The sequence below is a fragment of the Ostrinia nubilalis genome, chromosome 24 (genome assembly GCF_963855985.1).
Source record: "Ostrinia nubilalis chromosome 24, ilOstNubi1.1, whole genome shotgun sequence".
NCBI lineage: Eukaryota > Metazoa > Arthropoda > Insecta > Lepidoptera > Crambidae > Ostrinia > Ostrinia nubilalis.
Window position 1 is genome coordinate 7,665,687 of NC_087111.1, and position 20,614 is coordinate 7,686,300.

At 36.1% G+C, this 20,614-nt stretch overlaps 2 protein-coding genes and 1 long non-coding RNA gene across 4 annotated transcripts in view; 1 reads left to right on the plus strand and 2 right to left on the minus strand.

The window, feature by feature from the left end:
• The window catches only part of LOC135083748 (dosage compensation regulator), a 41,708-nt gene extending 36,123 nt beyond the window's left edge, over positions 1 to 5,585 (minus strand). Inside the window, exons 1-3 of the mRNA XM_063978488.1 lie at positions 5,390 to 5,585; positions 4,783 to 5,045; positions 4,230 to 4,477 (exon numbers count right to left, since the gene is read on the minus strand). Of these exons, the coding sequence (XP_063834558.1) occupies positions 4,230 to 4,477; positions 4,783 to 5,045; positions 5,390 to 5,465 (587 nt within the window). The 5' untranslated portion in view covers positions 5,466 to 5,585. The remainder of the gene's footprint in view (positions 1 to 4,229; positions 4,478 to 4,782; positions 5,046 to 5,389) is intronic.
• Positions 5,586 to 6,623: 1,038 nt separating this feature from the next.
• Positions 6,624 to 17,668, minus strand: LOC135083807 (vesicular integral-membrane protein VIP36). Its single transcript, XM_063978554.1, has 6 exons — positions 17,467 to 17,668; positions 17,264 to 17,379; positions 12,128 to 12,325; positions 11,256 to 11,418; positions 10,315 to 10,481; positions 6,624 to 9,480 (listed from the first exon to the last, which is right to left on the minus strand). The coding sequence occupies exons 1-6, from the start codon at positions 17,591 to 17,593 to the stop codon at positions 9,268 to 9,270; spliced, it is 984 nt and encodes a 327-aa protein (XP_063834624.1). The 5' UTR covers positions 17,594 to 17,668; the 3' UTR covers positions 6,624 to 9,267.
• On the plus strand, positions 13,858 to 16,762 carry LOC135083808 (uncharacterized). 2 transcript variants are annotated; one of them, XR_010259705.1, is made up of 4 exons: positions 13,858 to 14,830; positions 15,174 to 15,296; positions 15,632 to 16,220; positions 16,356 to 16,762. It is a non-coding gene; the product is annotated as an uncharacterized LOC135083808 (long non-coding RNA). The 2 variants fall into 2 exon arrangements; XR_010259706.1 differs by lacking the exons at positions 15,174 to 15,296; positions 16,356 to 16,762 and having other exon boundaries at positions 15,632 to 16,007.
• Positions 17,669 to 20,614: the final 2,946 nt, after the last annotated feature.

The window sequence follows — 20,614 nt, forward strand, 5'->3', positions numbered from 1 at the left end:
ACGAAGCTTTAGTTAAATCTCACAAAACCAAAACGGACTCGGCTAAAAATTATTACCGCAGTTTAAAGAACTATACAACGACAGCAATTAAACATGAAAAAAAAGCATATTTTAATTCGTTCATCCCAACTAATCCCAACTAATATTATAAATGCGAAAGTAACTCTGTCTGTCTGTCTGTCTGTCTGTCTGTCTGTTACGCTTTCCCGCTTAAACCTCGCAACCGATTTTGATGAAATTTGGCATAGAGATAGTTTGAGTCCCGGGAAAGAACATAGGATAGTTTTTATCCCGGTTTTTGAAACAGGGACGCGCGCGATAAAGTTTTTCTGTGACAGACAAAATTCCACGCGGGCGAAGCCGCGGGCGGAAAGCTAGTAAATAATAATCTAAAAAAGCCTAATATATAATGGAAAAATATAAAGAATACCACCCTTCTCAACAACAGGCACGCGGACAATATACCTGACCATTTAAATGATCCGAATAAAATCAGTGATTATTTTCTTGCACTACCAACTTGCCAAGACGTCGATTTGAACGATGTCTCGACTAGTATTGGGAAACCTAAACAACAAAATACCTTTAACTTAGAGCCAACAACAGAAGCAGAAGTGTTTAACATTATCAACAGTATTACAACAAACTCGTCAGGACAGGATGGTTTGAACATAAAGATGATTAAGTCAACTCTGCACAAAACTCTTTCTGTTATAACAGCAATTATTAATAAATCTATAGAGACCCACACCTTCCCCGCGCAATGGAAAAAAGCACTAGTTAGGCCTATACCCAAAAAAGACTCCGCAGATGAACTGAAAGACCTGCGTCCTATATCAATTTTACCGGTTCTATCAAAAATACTGGAGAGGGTTGTGTTAAAACAAGTAGTAAACTATTTGGACAGGAATGATATTGTGCCTAAATTCCAGTCTGGATTTCGTCGAGGGCACGGAACTGAAACAGCCTTACTCCAAGTGACGGATGATCTCGCGGAGGCTTCAGATGGGGGATTGAGTAGCATATTGATTCTCTTGGATTATACACGAGCATTTGATTGTTTACATCCACAGCTTCTATTGGCAAAACTAAATCATTACGGTTTCTCAACTGGCGCATGTAAGTGGTTCGAATCTTTTTTAGTGAACAGAGAACAGACAGTAGTTACTTACGGAAATGATGGCAAAAAGTCACTCTCGTTTCCTGGAAAAATAGTACGAGGAGTTCCGCAGGGCTCTATATTGAGTCCTGTTCTGTTCACAATTTTTACTGCTGACCTTCCACAGTGCATAAAAACGTGTAAATACCATTTATATGCGGACGACACACAGCTGTACTACTCTTTTGATAGCAAAGACACTAGGGATGCTGTAAGGAATATTAATGAGGATCTCCAAAATATTTACACCTGGTCTAATAAAAATTCTTTAGTACTGAATCCTAATAAATCGCAGGTCTTGATCTTGGGAACAAAAAATCAAATAAAAAGAGTTGTAGATTGCAATGAAGAAATTTCCATCAATAATGTCGTCTTACAGAGGGTAAACTCCGCGCGAAATTTGGGTTTACTCCTAGATGGGGAGCAAAAATACGAAGATCACGTAAACAGTAAAATTAGAAATGCTTTTTTCAAACTTAAGATATTATACAAAATTAGACCGTACTTACGTGAAGAATTGAGATTACTTTTGGCTGACGTACTTGTCCTTTCTCCTTTTAATTACTGCAGCGCGGTGATCGGACCCAAACTTAATACCCGGACCGAAAAGGCGATTCAACGCGTACAAAATGCCTGTATTCGTTTCTGCTACAATGTGCCATGGAGGGAATATATAACTCCTTACTTGAATAAGAAAGGTATCCTTAATATGAAGGCTCGCAGTGAACTCCATTTTGCCTGCACTGTACACAGAGTAATCTGGAATAAAAAACCGTAGTACCTATTTGAAAAACTTACCTGGGTTAAAAACAACACACAGAGGAGCCTGCGATCTGTATTGCAAAACTCACTTAGAATACCTAAACACAATTCTACGCGTTATAGAGGATCTTTCAAGTTCTATGCAGCCAGTATATGGAACGATCTACCCCCGCCTATGAAACAAAAAATGAGCATTCAGGGTTTCAAAAGTAAATATAAAGCTGCCTTACTTAAGAAACAGATAGATGCAGAAGATCTTCGCCGTGGGTACTGGAAACTACTGCCCCTAAGAGATTATTTCGCGTAGCATACAGTACAAAACACAAAAACACACACACACCACACACACACTACACACTTACACTACACACTTACACTACACACGCAGAAAAAGTGTATTTTTTCTATTTTTTTAGTCAGTTTAAATGTTTATTTATTTTTTTTGACTCATTTTTTTTTTCGAAGCCCCCGTGACCATTTTCTCGACCAACACCTTAAGAGAAATGGTGGTGGCTGAAAACCAGCGCTGTCTAGGGCAGGTAGTCCTTGGCGGCACATGCTGAGCCACCTCCATTTGCTTTTTCTTTTAGCATAAGTTATTTTAAGCTTATAATGTAATTTTGTTTCTTGTAATTCCTTTTATGTATAAAAAGCAATAAACGTTTTTATTATTATTATTATTATTATTAAGCAAACATATCTACTCGGAAAGGGATCAACACCGTATCGCCTTTTGTGAGGCGAGGCGTTTACGTTACCGTGCAGAATGTACGTTGAAGTATGGAGTTTCATATAAAGAATACTGACTACCTCGATTAATTTGATACGGTTACAATCCCTATCCGGGTTGATAAATGTGCTACGGCCTTTATATGACACATGCACATAGGTTTTGTAGGTAACTTACCATTATGTAACACTACGGTACTAAATACCGGAGACATTCTGGAGATGTGGCCAAGTGACACCTCGGCACCTGCGTTCAGAACAAATTCCAAGACTGATCAATATGAACAAGTCATCCATAAAGCCATATTTCTCTGTTCATCATTTTGGATTATTTAAAGCAGTTCCTTTGACAGTACCTTCGAGACTTTAACTCATTTATTTGTATGTTTATTAATTTTTTGTTTGAGTTACCACCACCAATTTCTGCAGTTCCTATTTTTCAATGGTTATTTGGGTATTTCCCTGGACCTTGGGTAGTTCCTTTCCCTTTTATAAACTTTTTCAAGAAATTAGTATTTCAAAGGTATTGTCAAAGGTGATTAATCCACGGTTTAGCTAGTGAACATGCTCATGTACTTAGAACATTTTCTCTAGCAATAATGAAATGAATGAAACCATTTTAGCAAAGTCTTTACCAGGTAGCATTTTGTAAAGATATCTTTTAGCGCTCCTGCACACGACGCGTATGAACAGTGCAAAGGCGCGGCGACGGCGCGGCGGCGGCGCGGTAGCGGCGTCGTGTGCAGGAGCGCTTAGGCATTAGGTGAATGCTAGATCTTGGTGTAAAGACTTCCCTAATATATTCTGTACTCCAGATTTTATTTGAGTCAGCTAGATATTTTTTCTTTTAAACCTATAGTATGGCTGTCACTTTGGTTACTACACAGACAAAAATAAAAACTGGAGTATTAATTTATGATATTTTTAAATGTTGGAATTATGGCGATCGGAGTACTTGATTTAGGGCCGATTTTTCAATCGTCGAATAACTTTTAACTGAAGAATAAATTTGACACATTGACTGTTCCGCTAGGGGAAATATGTCAAAATGACAAATTTATTCTTTAGTAAAAAGATATCCGACGATTGAAAAATCAGCCCTTAAACAGTATTTTGTCTTGGAATTTGTTCTGCTACCATAATAATTATTAGAATTACAGACCTAATAACATTATGTAGTGACTACTTTACTAAGCAGCTTCATACATAAGTAATACATAATTTTCTTGGGTCTGATGCAGAATGTGCACTTTTTATACTAATATAAACCTCTACGCCTTCATTATGCGAATTACACATTCTCCGTCAAACACTTTTTTTATACTTGGCCACATCTCCAGAAGAAATTATGATAATGCAGCTACGGATTTTTCAGTTACTATGAATAATCTGTAGCTTGTCTAAAAGCATGGATAAAAACCTAAATTCATCAGTGATGGCAAAAGATATTTCTTATTAATATCTTATGCCATCCAGTGATTTCTAGTTCAAGAAATAATAAATATGTAATTTATGAACTAAGAAAATATTATTAGATAAAATATAGTAAACAAAAGATTTAGGTCTTTGTTTTACAAACCGTGTGTGATCTGGCCCTACGGCCTTATAGACATATTCAGCGTTGATTTTGTTGACTTGCATGAACTGATGGAGCTTAGACTTAGCATTTTCCATCGTCCAGTTTCCATGCAAGCTTGCATTCACATCCAAGTCTTCTGCTTCCTCAACATTCTTTTGTTGTTGAAGACGATCCATGTACGTAAAGTTTTGATTTTGACCACCATACGCATGGTACGCTTGACCCATGCTGTCTGGACCCATACCCTCCTAAAATGTCAAGGATATAAAAAGAGTTATTAAATTAAAACTATGAGCTAAGGTAACCCATCCGATAAAAAAATCATTGGGAGAGGCCTATGTTCAGCAGTGGACATCCTGTGGCTGAAATGGTGATATGATGATGCTAGGGTAAAAATGTTACAAAGCTTCATGTAAGATAACTAGGGATCTCAATTTCAAAATAATTTCAAGCTCTTGCTAAGCTTTTAATACTAGTAAAATTCATAGCATTTAAGGTTCTTAAACACCTTATTGAATAGAACACCTTCAAAGGAGATATAACTTATTTTTACCTGAAAAACTGGTCTCCTCTGAGGTTCATTATGCATGACTGGCCCAGGACCAGGGCCCATTTGCGGCCCCTCATTTTCTTGTTTCACTCGGACCTCTTCCGGTAGATCATTGCCGTCAACTTGGCCAGTCCGCTGCAGGTAGTTAACGAAGTCCCTAGCAGCGTTGAACTGAGCCTCTTTCTTGGTTGTAGAGTTACCAGCACCGACATAGGTTATACCGTCCACTCGCACCTCGCAGAGGAAACGTTGACGGTGCTTTGGACCTACAACAAACATATTTATGGTACTTTTTGCTGTAGGCTTTTGCTGTATACCCCTTTATGATGATCATAGACATTTATGAACTGTCGATTACTTAAAAAATAATAATGCATTTAGTAACCTACGCATCTAAGAACCACCTACTCCAAATAACGTGGGCTTTGTTACTGTCGAAGGAATTCTTATTTTTGTTTAGTACCTATTTTTTACTAGTTTGAGGTTACTTAAAAACCTAACCTAAAATAACACAAAACAAACAAAGCTAATTAAGGCTTAGCGACATTAATTACTCTATTAACACAGGAATAAGAAGTTATTTAGATCAATACATTTAAAATTCACATACCAGTAGCACGAACATCAAAAACAGGGTTCAAGCTTTTCTTGGCACACCAAGAATGCAGATACGATTTAACATCCATTCTTGTATTAAATTAGTTAATCATAAGTTCTATTATTTAATTCTGAACAAGAATTACTTCAAAGAACTATTATGAATAAAAAATCGGAAAAATCCACAATCGCGAAGACAACAAGACGCCGATACTTTTTCAATAATAGTGATGTGAAATTTTAATAACCAACCACGTTCGACCGTCACTCGAGAACATCGATAATCGAATCTTATATCGATACGTGATTGCAAATAAATAGATTTATTACCTTCCTCTCAACAAAGAGAATCAGGAAAAAGAACTTAATAAAACGTGATAGTGGTAAGGGCATGTATTTTTAGTATCTTTAGATAAAAATAACAAAGTTTATGAATTCCACTTTTAGAGTGCACTTAGGTGTGTTTGTTTTTTTTTATATAACAATCTAGCGATTGGAACTTTGGTGGAACTAAAAAAATTGTAAACACTGTATGTAAATATAAGTTCGCAAATAAAAATTAAAAATGAATTACGATTTGCTGCTTCACTTAAGCAAGCATCGTTTGTGAATACGGGCGTACATTATGTAACGCCCGTTGATTCACTATTTTAGTTGAAATGGAACGCGTAAGTTTAAAATCTTATATCATTTGATTTTATTGTGAGTAAATAATAATTCATCCAAAAATAGCTTTGAACTATTTAATGAACCTAAAAGAAAAGCAAATTGAGTAAAACAATCGAGTTACAGTAAATGAATAATCGATTCATCTTTTAATGGTACCTCACTATTTCAATTTGGGTTGACGTTTGCATCAATTTTTTTATGGCCGTTTTTTCTTTAGCGTTTTACGGCTTTGGTCTAAGTCTTTTCAGCCTTTAATTTTAGCAGGATCATTGCTTTGAGCTTACCAGGCATACATGACATGAGGATTCTGCTTTAGTATTGGACATCTTCATAGAGCCTGTTTTAAACCAAACTAGATTATGTAACAAAACGTGAAAGTTGCCTTCGCTCTGGTACTTCTTTTAGCAGTATCAATCAATGGATGGCTTGAGGTATACTTCCACACCCCTCGACAGTGCACTAAAAGGCGGGCTCCAAGTTTCAGCGTAGGCTCATACTACCTAAATGTTTGCGATTCCAGTTGCTGTTTATAAGCTAATTTAAAAACCTGTCATTGATTGGGACAAAATGATAAAACATTGAAAAGTTTATAAATTTTATTAAATTAAAAACACACATTATACAACACTCGTACATAAATCAATAAACGCAAGGCATGGATATAACCTACTTATCACTTCAAAGTTTCTTGGTAGTGTATGATACAAAGTTTCTATCATTTAGGTATACAAACTTAAACAAAAAGGTAAAAGTACCTCAGTAGGTCTATAAACAGAGCAACTAACAAATACCGCACTTAATTTTACTTCTATGCATTCAGTTCAAAAAGACAAAAGAAGACTATAGCCATGCCCTACCAGTGTTTATTGCAACAATAAATTATGCAATGTCATTACTACACTTAAAATAAAAAGAAAAGAATGCCGATTCGCAGCAGGAACACAAAAATATTTCACATACATATTAACAATGTCTAACTGTTGTAAATTGATTTAATAAATTCACTTTTTCAACTGTGAAAAAATACCTCTTATTGTATTGCATAATATGAATTATATTAGTTTGCATTGTTTGGCTAAATATTTGACCTAAAAACGGCGACAAAAAGCGTAGCTGCAGTAGACATAAGAGGTGTATTATATCTATGTGATTAAAACTCGTTGGTTTTGCTTCGATTTATGCATGTGCGAGTTTTTTCTTTCTACTTTAAGTGAAATTTTCTATCGATAAATTAGATTATCGATAGACACACAACACTAATCTCTAGTGTTGCACTGATGTCGCATAAACCGAAGTTACACCTTTAGAGTAAATAAAGAGAGGCATTATGGGCAAATCAAATAACAAACCTAATGACTAATGGTTTTACAAACTAAAACTCATACAGAAATACATTCCACCGTAAAAAATAAGATCTTTGATTTAACATCTAACTACAGTAGAAACATAGTTTTCGGATATCTAGCGTTTTTATAATAAAAGAAGCACACTTTGGGTAGAAAACAGAAAGAAATAATTAATAATTGGTATTTTCTAGTCAATATAACATCATCTTACAAGCATCAACGTACAGTTAGCGTCATATAGTTCGTGACAACCAAATGGCCAAAAAGTTGACAACACAACATAATTCCGATTGAAAAATAAGTTGCGAACTTATTGGCTAACTACTTTGGATGTCATGAAAAGTCATGAACTATTTGACGCTGACTGTACTGAAAAATCTTGATTAAATATTTTTTATCGATATAAATAATGATATGAAGATTATTGTCTATATTTTTATCTGAAGATAAGAAAATTCGTGAAGATCGAAATCAAAATCTAGATTTTTTTTAATGTAATCGTGCATAGTAGTAAGCTATCTAAAGTGTAGTTTTGAAAAGTTCATAGCATAGTAGAAATACAGGGAGTGCATGTGCATAAATATTGATTTTATAAGCTAGCTGATTTGTTGAGAAATTGTATGGCAATTTATTACGTAATAATATTTATTATACAGTAAAGGGTTTTTTGTTTAATAAAACGGATGACTTAAATTCAAGATTAGCATAACTTTACGTCAGATTGACAACCTGTGACGTAATTTGATGACGTTTCCAGTCTCTTATTTATAGTGCATTTTTTACTGCTTGCAAAAATCTATCACTAATTTAGAGTAAGGCCGGGTTTCCACCAAAGCGGAGCGGAGAGGTGTGTTTGTAATCAGAATTCCGAACCAAAGCTGCAGGATTTCTGGTCTATCTGTCACCGTCGCTGATGCTAGCATCTTGCTTTAAGTGAGAAAGATGGCAATATTCAAAACTAACTAAAAAAGGTAACGTTTTTCGGAGAAGCCCCGCTGAGCGGAGAGCTGATGTGGAAATAACGAAATTTGATTGGTTATTTAAACACATCTCCTCACCTTTAGTGGAAAATGGGCCTAACGCGTGTTAATTGCTGTATATCTACTATCTAAGTAATATTTAGAATTATGTGTTTACATTTTTATCAAAATTTGGGCAGTATTATTTTTTAAACTATGTCTAATTTGTTGACACCAAAGGACCATCTAGATTTTTATCTAATAAATAAATTATTTAAAACCTCCCATATTGTTGTAATTAAATGCAATCAATGACTATTTCAAACTTTTCAAAGAGATTTCTATTGTTTAATATTTAATTAAATTTTAGTAACATTCTGACACCAGCCAGCTAAATTGTTTGTAGCGTGAAAAATATATTCAACATTGCTTTTATGCTTTTTCCATATTGCCATTGTTAGATTTGTAATTAATTTTGTTTTACGTTAATTAGGAATGTTTTGATTTTGATGTCGTTCATGACGTTTTTTAAAGTTACAATTTCATAAAATAAATAGGCATATTACGTTGATTTTATCACACTCGTTAATTTAGTTCGTAACATAATCTTTAGTGGTCAATTTAGTAGGATGACCAGATTGTTTGAAAGCCTCCAGAAAAAAAACAACTATCTAGACTCTAGACCCACCACAAAAAAGGGATTCTTACCAAACCTATATTACGACTGTATTGGTGCATGTACACTATGCGGCAAATTGTCCAAGACGAAGCGAAGTATGGGCGACGCACGGCGAAACTAACCGAAGTGCGTGTTTACACTACATCTCAATCAATTTCCCTCATAGTGTACTTGTGCCATATAGTTCGGTCACCCTACCACTGCCAATACGTACCATATTTTTTATATACCATAGCCATCAGTACAATCGTTTTCTGGACTGTTCCTGTCTCTTCTGATACCACATAATGCCCAGTACAACTATAACGCATACTACTATTGCTATCGCCATCATGTATAGAAAGGTTTTGACTCCAGACATAGCGGGTTTGGCGTCTTCCACTCTCTCCCTTGGCGCTTCGAAGGACGCTGCTGATGGGATTATCTGCGATCTGTCTTCATCTTTGTTTTGCTGGAAGTGAGAGAATAAGTTTAAGTCAGTAGATAGTTCGTCTCTGTTTGTATGTGTCAAATAATACACGGAAACGGACTAAGTAGATATTGAGTCGTGTCTGTTTGTGTATCAAATATTCACGGAAACGGACGTCATTTGGGACGAGCGATTTTGAATAGAGTAAGCAAAATCCCACAAAAAAATTGACATGTAAAATGTTGGCAAGACGAACCGTATGGCTCGTACCTACTGTGAAAAAGTTATCAGATCTCATGATCATGTAGACTTGTAGAACCAAGCTTCTAATTCTACACCTTACTGTATGTATAGCCAAAGTAAGTATAATGTGGCATGGCATTGAAAATATTGAAATGACTTAAGATCAAAGTTCAACAAACTAAAAACGCAACGAAAAATTGTTAATCGCTGCACGCATCCAGGTGCTTTCCGCAAACTTCACTAGATCATCGGTCCATCTAGTCGGAGGCCTGCATCCGCTGCCTTCCAGCCTGTGGCCGCCACTCGAGAACTTTCTTCGACGAGCTGTGTGCCCCGCCCACTGCCACTTAAGTTTGGTTGGTGGTAGGGCTTGTTCTAAGTCCGCCTGGCTAGCTACCACCATCTTACCTAAGTCTGTCGCCATAACAACAATGTTAACAGCATTGTTGTGTTCCGGCAGTTAGAGGTAAGATAGCCAGTTTCTCCGTGGTTGAGGATTCCGGGTGAAGTTCGCTTCCACCTTCGGCCTGATCGTCACTTACCATCAGGTGAGATACAGGCCAAGAGCTTCCTCGTTGTGGATAAAAAAAATAAAAAACAAAATTCTATTTATAAACAAGTGACAATTCTTACCGTTTCTAACAGATCGAGTTCGTACATCTTAACCGAGATGATGTCATGGTTGTCGCTCAGGTCTCCAGTGGTGGCTGACGCCCCGAAGAAGTAGCCGGTGGGAAGTAACACGTTCTCAACCCTGAGGCATTCCTTCCACGCGTTCTTGCCTTCGAGGTCCGTTGATACTGGAGTCAGAAAACATTGGAGTTATATTTTATCTTGATAAGACTACAGACATTTACGTCCGTATTCACAAACATTACTATGAGGTCTCACAGTGCGGGTGGACGCACAGGATCACACACGAACCAATCAGACAGAGCTCTATTAAACGCTGCTTTATTTAAGCAAGCTTCGTTTGTAACATAATTACGCGCGAGCGATAAGGATGGGTAGCTTGGGGTCATTGGACGAACTTCTTCGTGATAGGCGACCGGACTTTAGAGAGCCCTTGGTCATCGCTGAGATGTACAGGTGATGGTGCTACGGGAAACTAGGATGAGTAACCAACAGAACTGAGGTCCGGTTTCCACCAAGGCGGAGCAGAGCGGAGCGGAGAAGTATTTTGGAATAACTAATCAGATTTCATTATTTCTAAATCTCCATTCCGCTCCGCTTAGGTGAACATGGATCGAGCGGAGATGAGAGAAGTGTCGGGCGGACTAATTTTTCTATAGAATTTGACAGCGGCGGCGGCTTCATAGACAGCATAGACTGACAGCTACGCACAGCTCAACATCTTCTCTCGTCTCGTCTCCTCTCCGCTCCGCAATGATGGAAGCCGGACCTACAATGGATCTCCGGCACTCACCGACGAGCGTGTCGTCCTTGTAGACGATGGACAGATGCGTGTCGTGGTTGAAGTTGCGGAACTTGGTCACTCACCGACGAACGTGTCGTCCTTGTAGACGATGGACAGATGCGTGTCGTGGTTGAAGTTGCGGAACTTGGTCACTCACCGACGAGCGTGTCGTCCTTGTAGACGATGGACAGATGCGTGTCGTGGTTGAAGTTGCGGAACTTGGCCTCGCAGCCGGCGAGCTGCGTGTGCGTGCCGTCGCGGTCGTGGTCGTAATGCATGGAGCCGTTGTTGATCATGGCTGAGATATATGGGTGTTGATGCTGGAAGGTATAATAAATAAATATCCTTAGACATTTTACACTGCGCCATCAAGTCCCGAACTAAGCAAAGCTTCTAAGAGACCCCCCCTCACTAGCATCTTTCAAGCGTCATCATAACATCGTCGGTCGTCACGTCAGCGCCTGCGCTTTACAACAACGTTACGATGACCCTGATGCTATTATAAAATGGAGGATTTGGCTTAGCCTAGGCGCAGACCACCAACTTTTTGTCGGCCGATAGTTTAGTCGGGCAGTTAATCAGTATGGGCATGTATGGAAGTGTGTTTATTACACCGATTTTTATACAAATTAAAATGGGGCCCAACTATTGGCCGACTGAAAGTCGGTGGTTTGCGCCTAGGCTAAGAGCACGGTCTCTCTAATTTTGCAGATGTAAATAAATAAGTATTACAATGAATTGAAGCCACGATAGCCAAATGGTGAAGGGGTTGGACTGGCCAACCATCCGAGGAACGCGGGAACGTACTTGTAACACAAGCACATTTAACTTAGCAAGAGGGGTTAACGGGACTTTTAGTAATTTGTGTAATACAAATCACAATGTATAAATATTTATGTCATTTAGTTTATTGGGACGAGACAAGCGACAGACTGACAGAGCTGAATTGGTTGAATCTGCAAGAAGAAACTTTTAAGATAGGCAAAAAAAAATGTTCTTAATCAATCTGTATCTAGTCAAATTACTTACATTGTGAGCACCGTTATGGTTGCTGTAAGTGTCCAGTATGATAGCCAGCCCATAGAAGTAATCCTTGCTGCCGAACACAGGCCCTTGCTGCATTCGGTCCCGCACGTACCACAGCGCGAACCCATCGCCGTACAGATCCTTGCCGCGACCGTGGACTTTGAACTGCACTTGAAGTTCCCAGTTGCGAGTGAAGCAAGGCTGGAAGGTAATGGGATGATGAATATCCTGAGATTATACAGTGTGATGTCTAGTGAACTAATTTATTGTATAAGGCTGCGGTACACCACCTTGGCGGGCGATGGAGCGGGCTATGCTCGGAGTTTCCCTGCGTGATCGAATCAGAAATGAGGAACGCAGAGAACCAAAGTGACTGACATAGCCCACAGAATCGCCAAAATCAAGTGGCAGTGGGCGGGGCACATAGCTCGTAGAGCTGATGGCCGCTGGGGCAGAAAAGTTCTCGAGTCGCCACCACAAGCCGGAAGACGTAGTGTGGGCAGGCCTCCCACTAGATGGACCGACAATCTGGTGAAGGTCGCGGGAGGTGCCTGGATGCGGGCGGCGCAGGACCGGTCTTTGTGGAAAACCTTGGGGGAGGCCTTTGTCCAGCAGTGGATATCTTTCGGCTGAATCGAACGAACGAAATATTTTGACATTATACATTGATGTCTAGTGAACTTTGTATAAGCATTGGGTCTTGACTCATTAGGGCACTATGGAGGCGCCACATCCGTATATACCGGGGGGCCGGATGGGAACGGTCTGGTGAAATGGGGACATAGGTTTAAGCTTCAAATATTGTATTGTATTTGAGGAAATTATTTATGAGATTTGAGGACATAAAAATCTATTTGAAGGTAAAAACATTTCTTTTTATTTTATTAACAAAATTTTACCTTTTTGGAACATTCAAAGGATCATAAAGCCCCAATTACTTTGCTATTAGCATCAACCACGTATTTTGAATTTCATGGTAAAGATTTAATAGACCATGAATTCATAGTGATAACAAAAACATGGCTGCGTGCAATAGTAGACCTTAGTCACATGTTTTTAAGTACTACTTTGACATTGCTTTCATTTTTACAACCTTGAGCTGTTCTGGTTAGTTACACATACCAAGTTTAATTGCTAAACTGTAAGTAGGTACTATCACAAGCTACATAACAATTTTTGCATGTAATTACAAATAAATATGTTAAATGATCAGTAACATGCATACATATGTCATGCTATACATATGTATAGGATATAATAATAGGAAACATTTGCCAGAAAACATTTGATCAAATAAAATGTAATATGCCATTTTGAAAAATCATACAAATGTGTTTTTTCATGATTACAGTGATGTGGTAAGTAAAGGTGAATATAGACTAGAGCATTTACTTGTAACAGAACAACGAGCCGCTCTATGAAATGTCTAGTGTTTCACCCTGTCACGAACTAAACGTCATACATTTTACCTGTATTGTACCATTCACAAGAATGTTACATTACATATAAATGTTTTAGTCTATACTCACCTTATTAGATAGCTTTTACAAACTCACAGCTTTTTAAAATTATGTTGAAACTACAAATATTGGAATAAGTTTTTATGAAGAAAATAATGATTCAGTCACGATACAGTCATAATAATGAAACTTCATGGTTTAGTAATAAAATCTATGTTCAAAAACTTTTCAAAAAGTTGACATGCATGAGTTATTTAAAATGCAAATACCACAGAACTGAGGTGCGATTGTGTAAAGTTGTTCATGGATGGACAATGAATACAATTGATCATCGATCGTATATCTAAATTCGAATTGTGTAATTTTGTCCATTCCATGAAGACCGAAAAGTGACCGGTCGTATATAATCGTTTCATGGATTTGCGTTTTATTAATGAAAAACATTCGCTAAAACTCATTATTTTTTAACAAATAACAAATGAAATCCATGTTCAAATGCAGTTTTTTTTAATAAAATTTTATGATTGCACCTTAATAACATACTTTTATTCATAAAAACATTGAATTCGAATTAAAAATTTACCTCTGCAAATCATATAACCAAACGCATAGAACGAATGAAATACGAGTTCCACTACCCGCCCCCAGGTGGCATACATACTTTAAGGCTAGGCAGGCTAAGTTGAATACTACTCTACAATAGGTGGCGTTAATGGACTACGAAAAACGACGTGAAATGCTTACTTCTTTTTATTTATTTATACTTTAATGCCAAAATTTTAACCTAAGGCGAACTTAATCTCACATTTAATAAATTATACATAAATAAGTGTTTTGAGAAGTAGTATTTTAATCTATGTTCTGTGAATGACAAGTGTTATCTGTCAAGTGTCAAAAAACTTGAAAAACTTTTACGAAGTTTTTGAATTATGTTAAATTTGTTTATAAACACAAGTAAGTATAGATTATTACACTAAATTAAGGCATTCTATCAAAAATGAAAACAACCCAAGTTTCAATAACTACTCCTGTAACTTTGGTTTCTTCATATCAAATAATCAATTTCATTTTCAGTGCCAAAGGCAAGAATAATTGCCCACGCCAGATGGAGACCCAGCTAAATAATGTAGTAACAGCGCGTGGTCGTGTGATGAGGGTTCCTTGACTTGAGTTCTGGCGCAACACGTCCTGGGCACTAAACAAGATTGGGGATGGGACGTCTAAAGAGGTGCAGGCCTGGAAAACGGTAAGGCCTATTTTATTGACATTAACCAATAAACTGTTCAACATACTTACACAACATAACATTATTATGACTCTTATAATGCGAACAGCTAGGGACTGGAATTTGTTGCCTGCTGCTGTCTTTCCCGAAGACTATAATCCGGGTGTTTACAAGGCGAGAGTGAATAGGCACTTACAGCGCAGATATGTACCATCCTAGACTGCATCCCACTTAATACTTGGTGCGATTGTGGTCAAATACCTGCCTCGTTATGCATAAAAAAAAACAGTGACTAAGATTTATCACAATTTTTCAGCCACATTCTAGCTAGCAGGTAACATGTTTTTTTTGTTTCTCATTGCAGCTCTCGTCTTGCTCTACAGCACTTGCACTTGTCCCACCATCTACCAGTGTTGGAACTCTTCCAATAATTACCCACACACAGGTGGAGAATACTCCAGTTGCTGCTACTGCTACTCTAAAATATGTAAGTTAAATAATGGAATATGATAATGTATGTTTATATTATTATTATGTATGAACAGTATGATTTATGTTGCACAAATAATGAAGGTATTTTTAGTAGCTTTTGCCAGCGGCTTCACCCTCTTAAAATTTAGTTTGTCACAGATCTAGGTTACAAACAATAATACTGTTAAGTTTACACAAAATCCGTTCAGTAGTTTTGGCGTGAAAGAGTAACAAACATCCAGACATTATGACATCCAAACTTTCGCATTTATAATATTAGTAGGATAATAGATATGTGTTGTTGCTATATCCTAGCTAGCAGCTAACATGTTATTTTGTTTGTCATTGCAGCTCTCATCTTGTTCTACAGCGCCTGCACCTGTCCTACCATCTACCAGTGTTGGAACTCGTCGAAGTGTATTAATGATTATTATTTTAGTAACCATAAAAGTTTAAAACAATACATTTTATTGCATAATTATTTGTTAGAAAAAACGACAAGTACAAATGAGTAGGGAGGCTGTTGATTTTTCATGGTTATTTTATATCTTGTTGATTGTTCCAAAAAAAACTAAGTTTTCAAGAATGCTGTGATTAAAGTACCTATAGTATTATATTTAAAATAAAAACTTAGTTTGTAAAGAGACGAAGGCTGACCACAAAAGAAGTACTTATAGCTGTCTGTGTCTGTGTAAAGAATTTAAATAAAAAGATGTGTATATTTAAACAGTTTTCTTTATTTTATTAGTCATTTATTCCTGTAAATAAGCCCACACAGGGCACTTTTACATGTCCCAACATAACTTTACCCTACCACTTTGGCAGTATTGTGGGTTAAGGCTGATTAAAACGTGTTAAGTAGATAAGTAGGTACCTACCTAACTACTTTATTGACTTAATTTTAAGTAATTAATTGCGTAGTAGTATAGTACAAAACTTAGTTAGTAAGTTTCAAGTCAAAATTTAGATTGTGCTTGTGTTTTAAGTACGTGCAATTTAATCACGTAAAATTAAGTGAAAAACACTTATCTACTTAACACGTGTAGTGTAACTCAGCTTTTAGTGCTATACTTAGTTGTTGATGAAAAAGAACTCTTGTGTCTCACTAAAACTTATTTCCATTAACACCAAGCACTCACCGCTTACCACACTTTATCTTTCAAAGAAATAAATTAACAATTTGCATACGAGGACGAGGATAGAATTACCTACACCTCGAGAATTTATACGATTATCATGAGTTACGAGTCACCGCAATCATTTGATATTAGCAATGGGCTCATGAAACTTAGACAATTCGAATTTTCTGTCAAAATCATATTCATCATTCACTCATCGTATAAAATTACGATCAAATCGTTATCATATCGTTATCGTTTTATGAACTCCTTACACAATTAGAATTAGCCGTTTGACACATCATAACGTACGTTATGAACTGTCAAATGAATACGATTGCCTTAGACAATCGCACCACTGATTAATTATTTAGTTTTGTAAAAAAAAATGCAGTAATAGGGATGAATAAATTCAGTATCTTACAATCTATGATTCATCATTCAAATCTAACTGGACAGTAAATATTAGTTAATTTATTGATACTGATGTTTAATTGATTATGACCAGAATAATGAGCACATAATCACCCATTAACACAAATTACAAAGCAAACTAGGTAATGTACGTACAACAAAGTTGGTATATAAGATTGTCAATTCAATACTCAAGACGAGCATTTGCATACAATTAATTGAGCATATTGTAAGATGTCATTTAGGTATGACGCCAAAACTATTATTGTACATAAGTATCTATTTGTGGAACAATTTATCAATAAAGCAAGCAATTTGTAGGACATTCTTGAAGATTGATAAGAAATATTGGTCAAAAATGACTTGTGTGATTAGTCAAGTTCGCCGATTTATTGCTTGATAACGCATGCTCTAGGTAAATATTTAATTATTGACTCTCTTGAGTACTCACGGCGGTGTTCCAAAGAGCGCCCGACTTCGATTGCAGGTCGGGAGTCAACCGAACGTAATTAGAAGTAACTATTGTGCTACCTAAAAAGTCCCAGTAAGGCACCGACATTCCACTCCCTGCAAATAAACCACAATTGTATTAATCAAATAATTTCTGCACAATAGCTACGAAGATCAAAGTCAACCATGTCACAGGTCACTCACCCTGGTACGGCTTTGTAAGGGAATGCTCCCGTCGCACATAGTCCCGTGTATTCCATTCCGCGAAAATGGGACTACAGAACGAGAATAAAATTAGGATTCGTGTCAGCAAATTGCCTTTTCGGTACATTTTTGCAATTTTCACCGACTAGCTGCAAAACTGACAAGCACACCGATTGACAGCGTAAACCATAGAGAAAAGTAATACATAGGAAATAGAGAACCCTCTCTGTCAAATTTTTGAACCTACTAATTGACAGCCTGGTCACCTGGTGTTAAATTCCCTGTACTTAACCTACGTACGTAACGCTCACATACATACAAAGTACACGCACACATACATACATAAAATCCACGCACACATACACGCAGTTCACGCACACATAGGCCCTCATAACCTTCAAAGAATTATTGTTTTTATGATGTACAATGTAGAATTTTTTCAAATCCATTATTTTGAAAATATTTATCTTTATGGTGTACGTATTGTATTATTTTCAAAACAATGGATTTGGAAAAATTCTACATTGCACATGGAAATGCAAATAAGTAAACAAAAACTTTTGAATTTAATTTATACTTTATTTATGAACACACATAATATTATACACCAAAAGCGTCTTTTCGCAAAGTTTTCAACAACACTAAAAAAGCATTTGCACATTGAGAAAACTCAGATCACTTGTGAACATAACAGAAAGTTTCTTCGCGATTCACGAAGGAACGAACAAAACTCCGATGAACCAGAACAGCAGCAGGTACGAAGGAATGAACTTGAATTTGACTCGACGACTCTTCAATACTTTAATAGGGCCACAGAAAACTTAAATGATGGCTAAGAAAACAAGAATGCATTTAACATAACAAAAACAACACCGGCCATTTTGGAGGAAAAACAAAGTTGCCATATGTTAAATAGTAATTTCTACTACTCTATTATGTAAATTATAACAAAAATGTCAATGTTCAGTTTTAAATTAAAACAAATTAATTTCATTTAAAAAAAGTTTTCACATTGTAATTAACAATATTCTCAAATATATTTTAATTAAGAAAAAAATGAAAATATGAAGGAAACAGGAGCAGCGACATCTAGAGCGTTTTAGGGTAGTTAAAAAGTATTTGAATTTATTCACCGATGTCGCTGTTTGGAAGCAAGTTTCACTTCGATGACCGTTGTATGGAAGTTTCCACACCCTGGCGTAAACGCCAAATCATGGCAGTTTTTTGACATTCGTTTTTTCTTTTTATTGGCCTTGGACGGAAAGTATTTTAGTTGGTAGTTTTCATTAATCGTTGAAACTTTTAAAAAGTAATCGAGATATTTTTGATTAATCATTAGTTCATTGTTTTAAAACCAATCACATTAAATTTTTGTGTCTGTGGATCAAGGATCAATAACAATCAAAGAAACAAAAGTTTAGAAACTACTAGTAGAAATAATTATTGTTATGTGGCAACATCAAAAGTCGATAAAGCAGCACAAGAGCGATAAGCGCCATCTATTGAGGAATTATAAAGTACGAGTAAGCTTTATGAAGCAATTATTTTTTAAGAAAACCAATAGATGGCGGTATTTTGGAAATACAAATAAATGAATATGATTTTTTTAGATTCTTATTAAATTTAATTTATTTGTGTAAAAGAGAATAAAATAATGTAATAAATAATACATTTAATTATTTTTTTCCCATGGTCTCTTAGTAATTTTTCTCTTACACTCGCTTACTATTTCAATTAATTACAATATACATGTTACGGTCAAAGTGATAAATGTGAAAATTATGAATAATCGCCGGTTATTATGAATAATTACCGCATGATTTGGTTAATGTGATTAATATGAGGTCATTTATGTGTGGATAAAACTAAATAGGCGGCTTAGGGGTGGCCCAAGGGCCACCCCCGCCGCACCTTAACCTATTTTTCACTTTAAATTAAAACATTATGTTATAGGCATCATGGAAAAGTAATATTATGCAAGAAACATTCCAAACTCATTATGCCAAATTATATTAATATATGATATCAAAACGTTCAAAAGTTTGGCTGTACACGAGCAAGTACACAAGATGTTGTTCTCTTTTATGAAATTTGTTAGTACTAAGGTTGAATTATTAAATAATCACTGTTAAATGTGATTAATTTATCACTTTAACCGCGACTGTCGGTAATTATTAATAATAACCGGTTATTATTAATAATTTTCAATTTATCACATTAACCGTAACATACATACCTACATAATATTAAGTTTGTACTTTTCTTAGGATTTTAAATATTATTTGCGTAGAAAAACTTGTTATAGACTTTGGGCATCTCTTAGGAATTGGACCTATTAATAATAAGTCCTGGATAAAAGTAGGTATAATTATGATTTTTTTCCGCACAAGGCAAGGGTATTAACCCTTCATTTGGCAAGACACAAATTGTTTGATTTTTTCAATAAAATCTATTTAGACCTAATTGTTACTATCAAATAAAGTTAAGAAAAATAGTAAAAAAAATATTTGGTTGGTATTTTCGCGAAAAACGATTGTTGCTTATTTACCACATTGCCAAATAGGGGTACTTAAATAAAACATTGAGATATATTATATAATTATTTTTTTTATATGAAAATCTTAAAAAAATCAATCGTATTTCACATTTTATGCATTAAACTTTTTTTTGGCCATTTTCGCAAAGTCGACAATGACCTTTTTCACCAACATTTGATAGATGACGTATGTCATCATACTTCACGATCAATATGCCGAGCCAAAGTTGGCTTTTTATTTTCTCTTTAGCTTCTGAAACTGGTATGTTACCGTTATCTGCTATAGTTGTTGACTTTAACGCAAGAAAAATGTGTTTATCATTTAAATCAGTTCAGCGGTATAAGTGTGAAGACAGACAACACAGAGACAGACAGCAAATTCTTCCTCTCTCCTAAAATGCTGTGCCCGACAGGGTCCATAATTGCATCAAAAGTAATTACTATACCATCTCTATATCATTATTCATGTAATACATGATTGATTTATTGTGTATTGACACTCTTTTGTATTAACAAAAAGCTAAACCTATTTTGTTAGATGTTTGGCACTGATGCTTCTAGGCAACATCGAGGTTCGGAAGCATGTCATGTATTAGAAAACACAGTTTCTAC

What these genes read in the sequence shown, in the direction of transcription:
- LOC135083807 (XM_063978554.1), bottom strand. Translation starts at nt 17,593, where the DNA reads ATGTACCGAAAAGGCAATTTGCTGACACGAATCCTAATTTTATTCTCG. An exon ending in CCTTACAAAGCCGTACCAGG is followed by an intron (nt 17,380 to 17,466) that starts GTGAGTGACCTG and finishes GTTTATTTGCAG; the next exon opens with GGAGTGGAATGTCGGTGCCT. An exon ending in CAAGGACGACACGCTCGTCG is followed by an intron (nt 10,482 to 11,255) that starts GTGAGTGACCAA and finishes TTCTGACTCCAG; the next exon opens with TATCAACGGACCTCGAAGGC.